General features: G+C 36.4%; 1 protein-coding gene across 2 annotated transcripts; it reads right to left on the bottom strand.

Moving 5' to 3' along the window:
• Positions 1 to 1,742: 1,742 nt before the first annotated feature.
• Positions 1,743 to 7,669, bottom strand: ywhae1 (tyrosine 3-monooxygenase/tryptophan 5-monooxygenase activation protein, epsilon polypeptide 1). Of its 2 annotated transcripts, XM_081369854.1 has the most exons (7): positions 7,217 to 7,459; positions 4,746 to 4,945; positions 4,554 to 4,660; positions 4,228 to 4,434; positions 3,870 to 4,006; positions 3,259 to 3,298; positions 1,743 to 2,609 (listed from the first exon to the last, which is right to left on the bottom strand). In XM_081369854.1, exons 1-6 carry the CDS (start codon positions 7,278 to 7,280, stop codon positions 3,291 to 3,293), a joined length of 723 nt encoding a protein of 240 aa, XP_081225980.1. In that variant the 5' UTR covers positions 7,281 to 7,459; the 3' UTR covers positions 1,743 to 2,609; positions 3,259 to 3,290. The 2 variants fall into 2 exon arrangements, with proteins under 2 accessions (XP_081225980.1, XP_081225979.1); XM_081369853.1 differs by lacking the exon at positions 3,259 to 3,298 and having other exon boundaries at positions 7,217 to 7,669.
• Between the last annotated feature and the right edge of the window lie 219 nt (positions 7,670 to 7,888).

Raw genomic sequence — 7,888 nt, 5'->3', positions numbered from 1 at the left:
TAACATCAAAAAGTAATCTGATTAGGTAATGCACATTACTTGTAGTTAATTACTTGTGAGATCAAAAAGTAATCTGATTAGGTAATGCACATTACTTGTAGTTAATTACTTGTGAGATCAAAAAGTAATCTGATTAGGTAATGCATGTTACTTGTAACACATTACTTTACTTGTAACATCAAAAAAGTAATCTGAATGCGTTATGCATGTTACTTGTAATGCGTTACCCCCAACACTGATCATTTCAGATGAGATTGAAAAACGTATCGCTAGGTTTTCTCAGAGGAGGGCTATGATAGAAATGTGCATGTCCATCTTGAACATAATCAGAATTATCAGCTAATAAGGGTAAATCTCCATACTCTGGTGTACTGGAGGGAGCATCTGAGTGGTTTCCACAGTTGTACCTTGACAGGCTGTAGAAAAATCTGATGGAATCACGTCCTCATGTTCTGATATCACAGATAGGCAAAGTGCAACTTGTATGAAGCCTTTGCAATATTTTGCATTTGTATTTTTTGTATATATTTTATAGTTTTCACATGATTTGATATAATTGTATTGATTAGTTTGTTAAATTCACATACTTTATCTGTTTGATTATTGTCTTATATTTAATACAGTATATCTTCAGTTTAAACCATAACCGGATGCTGTCCACTCAAGTGGACATCTGAAGATCTCTTTGAAAAATTTGTAAAAAAATAAAATAAAAATCAATTCTTGGTTTTCATGCCCTAAGAGCAATAAAAACACATAGGAAAAAAATCCTGACTGAGGTTATCATAATTCATGCATAAAGGGTTAATAGTTGTCATGTAAACACCCTCTTCCAGAAATTTTGAGCTATATATTCTTCAGGCATCTTACTTTTTAAATAATGAATCTACATTTGTAGATTACTGGATAAGGATTAAGGATAATGTTTTAATATTTTTTACTTAATTTCTACCCAGTAATGCCTGGCATAACTAGAAAATTAAATATTCTTTATAAAAATGCCCATGCCGCTTTAAGATTGTATACCGATCTAGAAATCAGACTTTTAAAATTAGGCTATACTTCATATAGCCAGGTTTTCCAAAACTGTGGGAACTCTGCTGGTTTTCAAAGGAAAATCTGTTATTGAAGGGGTAAATGAAATATTAAATATCTTGATTATTTTAAATCATCTTCAGACCCCTGTCTGAGATAGAGGGCCATCTCATCACAGGGCCCTGAACAACATTCCTGTTAACCTGCACGGAGATGGAAGGTTACAATCTAGCGCACTACTTTCTTTGAATGTTAGATAGGTGCGGAATCTGAATGAATACACATCATATTCAATGAACATACAGTCCAACTTCAAATCAATTTCTTCCTCCTGAAAGACCAAAGCAGAAAAATTCACTTCATAAAACATAAATTTCTCCAACTTTGCAGTGTAAACGTTTCACTACAAACCAAAGATAGGATTTTGCTTAATGTTGAAGGAAAAACACATAAAATGTCGAGATAAATGAGAAAGGAAAACATTTTGAGTGCAAAAGAGGTGGTTAAATATTTTACTTGAGGCAGTTTTATTTAAGTTAATTGTTAATTCCATGCTGTTTCATTGTAATACAGATTCTAAGTCTGTGGTTCCAGTCAGATATCCAGTAGTACAAACTAGTTTCAAGTTAACAAAGTACAGAAGAAATTATATGCATTATGCAGATTCAGGGGGGAAGAAGAAAAATAGACTATTTCATGTACTCATGCAGGCTTAAAATCAACTTTATTAGTGCTTTTTTTTTTCTTTTTGAGACAGCCAAATGGAGACCTGCATTTGTCTTAGTTCTAAAAGCAACAAGGCTCCTTCAGTTGTATAGAGCTGCAGCCATCCACCCACCATCATCAGCCTATGTGAGCAATACAGTATTTTAGCACAAATTACAGTCCAGACCACTGGTAAATGTTACTACATAACTACTACTTGGTGATGTTAAGCATTTTGCTCCACATGGATATCAAGAAATTTGCTTCGACTTTCTCTGAAAAACTAAATTAACGAAAAGAGCACTTTGTTTAGACTTGCCCTTTTAAAGGTTTAATCGTTTTCTTTAACTGCATCGTATAATTGCACTAACACAGAAATATTACAGCTCAAACCACTAATAGTAGACATATCAGTAATAGTAATAAAAGTTAATTTCTGTAATTACATTAAGAAAAACTCAAAATATATCCAGCAACTGATAAAAATGTTGAGAAATAAAGCAAATGAACATAAAAAAAGGAAAAATGTTGTACCAGGACGAAAAAAAAAAAAAAAATTATTCCAAGAAATCTTAAGCTCTGACCATTCAAAAATCATAATTGAAGTTTGTTTCATGAGTGGTATATTTTATTTCAATTTAAGGGCTAATAAAACAGAATAATATTAAAAATCAAACAAAGGGAGAGAAAACTGGAGGCATCAAGCTGTTGAGTGCCACTCATAAGGTTGGGCTCGGTTGCTCCCTTTGTGAGTGGGGTCTGGGGAGGGGGAGGGGGAGTGGGAGTGGGGTGGAGTCTCATATTGGCTGTGTTGTCTCATTGGTTTTCGTCCTCCACATCTTGCAGCGCCTCTTTATTCTGTTCCTCACCTGTGCACAGAGAAACAAAGCCATTGTTATTGCATTGCACCACAATTGTGTGTCCCTTAAAGAAATCCACGTGATGCGTTGTGCATTTTCGCACATCATCATCAAGTTTGCAACCCTTGCAAGATACTGTGCTTCAGGAGTTTGCCAAATAAAAATGCTATCAAAAGCAAAAAAAAAAAAAAAAAAAAAAAAAAAAAAATCAATAGTGAAGGACTAAATACATGCTGTGAGAAAAACAAAATGTATCTATAGTGTTACAAAAATAGAATGTCATTTTCAAGCTCAAAAAAAAAAAAAAAAAAAATTGGCTTAAGTCTAATTTGAATGCAGTGTTATCTCATACGGTCATTTAATTGTCACACGTAATTCAGTCCCCAAACCAAAGGACAAGACCTTTAGAGACCGGTACTGTACATTTCTTAGGAAAACATACCAGAATTTCTCAAATTCTAATATATTGGTACAACACAGCCATTCCAATTGGACAGAGGATCTGGCAGTGATCATGCAGAAACGGTTTGTTTCAGACATGCTGCACATATAGCACTCTGGTGGCTACAAAGATAGCAACACAAAGCTTACAAACGGGTGAGTGATGATGCAATTTGTGGACAAAAAGGCAAGTGCTGGAAAAAGTGGCCTCACTTACAAATAAAGTTTGTGGGCATTTAACATTTTCCTTTAGGAATCTAAATAGTGGGAATGAAAAAAGGCAAGATGGGTTAAGTTGGACGGCATGAGGTTGGACACATTACAAGATGACATGAAATGTAGTAGAGAAAGATTATACTGCTGGTTTTGCACAGAAATGCAGTGATGCGCACTAGGTCAGTATATACTTTTGAAAACAATAGAGGAACATCAAAAAGGTTTAAAAGCTTTCTGTCTTATTTCTGGAGCAGGAATGAATATCTTGGATGCACTACATTACATATTTATGCAATAACATTAAAAACCACTACACTATACTGAGGAAAAAGAAATTCTGGTGGATGAATTTAAATAAAATCTTTTTTAATCATACCCAGGCAATTTTACTTTCAAAGTAGCCAGACCCCTCCATTTTAACTCTTCTTTTAGAGGTAGATATTAGAGATGCCTCACAAGTCCTAAATCAGGACACTCTGAAACAATCGCTCTAAAAATAGCTTTGGTTTGTGGAGGAGCTTTTGAGGATGTCACCTTCATGTACCAATGGGTTTCAAAGACATGTTTGTCAAGCTTAGCATCTGAAACTGCAAGAAAGATGATGCGTCTTACCATCTCCCTGCATATCTGAAGTCCATAGTGTCAGGTTATCACGTAACAACTGCATGATGAGTGTTGAGTCCTTGTAGCTTTCTTCACTCAATGTGTCCAGTTCAGCAATAGCATCGTCAAATGCCGCCTTTGCCAACCTAAGATCCACACATAAACTATTACTAAGTTTCAACATACAAATGAACAGGAATACATTGCAAAAAACAATACCATCTTGGTCAGATAAGTAGCCAAACACATTATCTAAAAGCTCTAGATGGCACCATATTCATACAAATATGACTGATACACATTTGCAAAATCAAGCAAAAAGATTTGAAATTGACACTGAAAAAGCACAAAACACAAAAACACAAACCTGCATGCACGGTCGGGAGAGTTGAGGATTTCATAGTAGAATACGGAGAAGTTAAGAGCCAGACCCAAACGAATAGGGTGTGTAGGCTGAAGGTCTGTCATTGCAATATCACTAGCAGCTTTGTAAGCAACCAAACTGTTTTCTGCAGCCTCCTTCCTGTCATTTCCTGTGGCAAACTCAGCAAGATACCTGTGGTAGTCGCCCTTCCTGAAGCATCAAAGGAAGAAAAGGTCTGTTTAAAACATGTATAAATAAAGCCGTGACCTCATTATGTCACATACGATTCAACCTTAGATTCACTTAGGAAAAACGAATGGCTTTCATACATTTTGTAGTAGAAGACCTTGGACTCTCCTGAATTTGCAGCTGGGATTAGGTGCTTGTCCAATACATCGAGGATGTCATTGCAGATTGATTTCAACTCATTTTCAACCTGGACATGAAAACGTAAAGGTTAAAAGCATAAAATGCATCATATTCCAGCGATGTTAATGAATGCTAGTTAGCGCACATCTTACCGTTTGCCTATATTCCCGAATCATTTTCAATTTGTCCTCCCCACCCTTATTCTCCTCTTTCTGCTCGATACTACTGATTATCCTCCAGGATGCTCTTCTCGCCCCAATAACGTTCTTATAGGCAACGGAGAGCAGGTTTCTCTCTTCAACTGTTAGCTCAACATCCATCCCAGCCACTTTCTTCATGGAGTCGACCATTTCTGGAAAATTGAAAATAAACGTGATGGACATTTTGCTTAATGGATTTAAATTACAGCCAGAAAGCGAGCCACAATACGGCAAATATAAGTAAGTACATATTTTATTAGCCAGTTACATAGCAAAGAGTCCAACGGGTTCTGGGATTAAAAAAAAATAACCCCATTTATTTTCTCCATAGGGGAATTGATATTGAATGTTAACTTATAATCCTTTAAAGACATACACACTTGTAAGCAACTAAGTGGTATATGCTTTTGTTAAAGCCATCAACCCATATTATTTCTACTAATTTTTTTAATAACTGTTTAACAGTGGAATTTTGCATTTTGGGATTCTGCAGAAATATCGTGTCTCGTGTCAAGCAAATCATGCCAAAAGAACTCTCTTAGTGCCCGCCCAATCTCATGAAGCACTGAAAATGTTGTATTCTTGACAGTCTCCTTCACTTTCAAACTACTTAAATATCTGCATGCATAACATGCATATTATTCAATGAACTTAAAACATATTTATTTGTTTGTTTGTTTCTCTCTTGCTCTTAGTGTTGTACCTTTGTCTTTTTGCCCAATATTCAAATATTTTTTTGTTTTAAATCAAAGTTAGCAATGTGTGATTCATGATTGTGATACATCCGTAGCTGGTAGGTTTGGTTCGAACTTCATGTTTTAAAATCAACAAATAATTTAACATTTCTATGAAAATACTTCCAGAGCAAAGGCTGCTGATAAAGTGGGCAGTCACTGTTGCACTCCATGGGGTAGAGCTGCACGATTAATCGTTAATAGCAATCTCAAATCAAACACCCACGCGATCTTATTCCTAAATGACAACGATTCACCTATATATATTAAACCTTTTACAAGTACGATCGCAGCAGAACATTCAAATCTGCGTTGGCTCTGCCGCTGACCCAGAGAGAGCAGTTGTCATCTTTAGGTATGTAACAGCTTCACAAACAGTTTTTTCAACTAAACAGTATCATTATTTCTTAATAATAAATATTCAAATAATCACAGAAGAACTGGACTAAGCAGTGATGTCTACAGTAGCACTCAAAATGGAATTTATTCACACCAAATAAAGATTGTTTCAATTAGATCGCTAAACCGACAAGTGTGCATTGGCGACAAGCGACTTAAAATGTATTTGTCATTGAATCATTCATTCAAGAGATTCTTTCAAAAACACTGATTCATCCAGTGCTGAAACAAGTGAAGTATTAATGAGCAAGTTATTGAATCATTCATTCACTCATATATATATATATATATATATATATATATAGTGACTCTCAATTGATCCAGAATCGTGTAGCTCTACTATGGTGTGTGTATTATATGCATTTGTTCATAAACATTTACACATTTGTACTCTTTCCCCTTGTGTAGCAGTCAGTATTCAATCATAAAACACTGCATACCCTTTGTTAAACTATCATTCTACATACTATCAGCAAGCATAATTTTAAGTGGTGAGTGAAAACCCTAGAAACCTAAAATAGGTTAATGGGTGACTAAACTAGACAATAAATTACCAACAAGGCACAGTTGTTGGTTTAGTATATCGTTAAAATCACTAACACCACAAACCAGAGAGAGCCTCTTCTCTACAGTATGAAATGAAATCTGACTGCAAAGCTACAGTATCTGAGCTTACAAAGCATTAATTGCTTTGTTTTACTGAACAACGGCTGCGTCTCTACATCTACTGAGGTACCTGCCTAGACAGCATTTTTGGGTATCATAGCTCAACGCGCCCATAATACGCAAAAAGTAGGCAGCTCAAAAGGTTTTGAGACACAGCCATGGTCTCTCGTAATGTGCTGCGGGGGTAAACGCAGAAAAGGGCGGCCCTGGTACCGAAATAACTCCTTATCGTGATTAATTGGGTCGATTGAGACAGCTGTTAACTAATATTTGAACCGTTCTTCGCCCACATGAGCCTTGAAGACTGCAGCCACCCCCTCCGCCATGGCTAGCAACAGCTTGCCTCACCCACTAACTCTCCGCCATTTTGTCTCCTCAATAAACGTCTCCATCTTCATATGCCATTCTGTAGTTACCCCAATATCACATCGACAGAATTAACGGACAGTACAAATAAATGAATCAACGGTTTTAAAGGGTAAACGGAGATCGGTTTGCCATTTACAGGGTGTTCGCTTGGTGTATACGCGAATTAAGCCAGCTAACCCGACCGTCAGTTAGTCTGTCTGAGCACTCGCTTTGTAAAAACAACGTTCCCGTTAGCTACATCTCAATGTATCTTACCATCATATCTCTCCGCCTGCTCGGCGAGCTTGGCTTGGTACACCAAATCCTCCCGGTCACCCATGGTGGACAGCGCGCGGCGAGCGTGTTTTGTGAGAGATTGGGAGTAAAGGAGGAGTGTGAGTTCACCGGCAGGCCCCTGTGCGAGCAACAGCTGCGGATTGAATGGTGGAGTAAAGATGGCGTTACACCTTCATCCGGGAACTTTCACACAGAGCAGCTCCACACACTCCCTCTCTCCCTTACGAATGCTGGATTTTAACCATCTTTATTTGAATAGAGAATGAATTCTTTGTGCTTTTCTGCTATTTTTGTTACCAAACATCGTGTATTAAAAGTGGCACATTTAGGGCCAACGTTATTCAATAAAATTGTCAATAGAAACTCTTGAATTTAAAGGAAGAGTTCACCCCCAAAAAATGAACATTGTCGTCCTTTACTCACCCTCATGTCGTTCTATGGTGTGTAATTGTTGGAAATATGTTAGTTTAAAGAAAAGTCCATTTAAAATAACACCTTAAAATTGAAATGAAAACTTCAAGGAATAGTTCACTAAAAAAAAATAGCTAAATTATTTTAATTTACTCTGTCAGCATACAATAAGATATTTTGAGAAAATCTGTGTTTGTTTAGGCCATAACATAGAAGTCAATAATAATCAATATTGTTTTG

The sequence above is a fragment of the Scardinius erythrophthalmus genome (assembly GCF_964197995.2).
Source record: "Scardinius erythrophthalmus genome assembly, chromosome: 7".
NCBI classification, from domain to species: domain Eukaryota; kingdom Metazoa; phylum Chordata; class Actinopteri; order Cypriniformes; family Leuciscidae; genus Scardinius; species Scardinius erythrophthalmus.
Note: the sequence above shows the minus strand (reverse complement) of the source record. Positions and strands in the feature narration are given on the sequence as shown.

Bases quoted from the DNA above. Each gene is read 5' to 3' on its own strand.
- ywhae1 (XM_081369853.1), bottom strand. From the start codon at position 7,280: ATGGGTGACCGGGAGGATTTGGTGTACCAAGCCAAGCTCGCCGAGCAG. The intron at 4,435-4,553 runs GTATGAAAGCCA...TTGATGCTTCAG, and splicing joins AAGGTCTTCTACTACAAAAT to GAAGGGCGACTACCACAGGT. The intron at 2,610-3,869 runs GTAAGACGCATC...CTCTGTGCACAG, and splicing joins TTCAGATATGCAGGGAGATG to GTGAGGAACAGAATAAAGAG.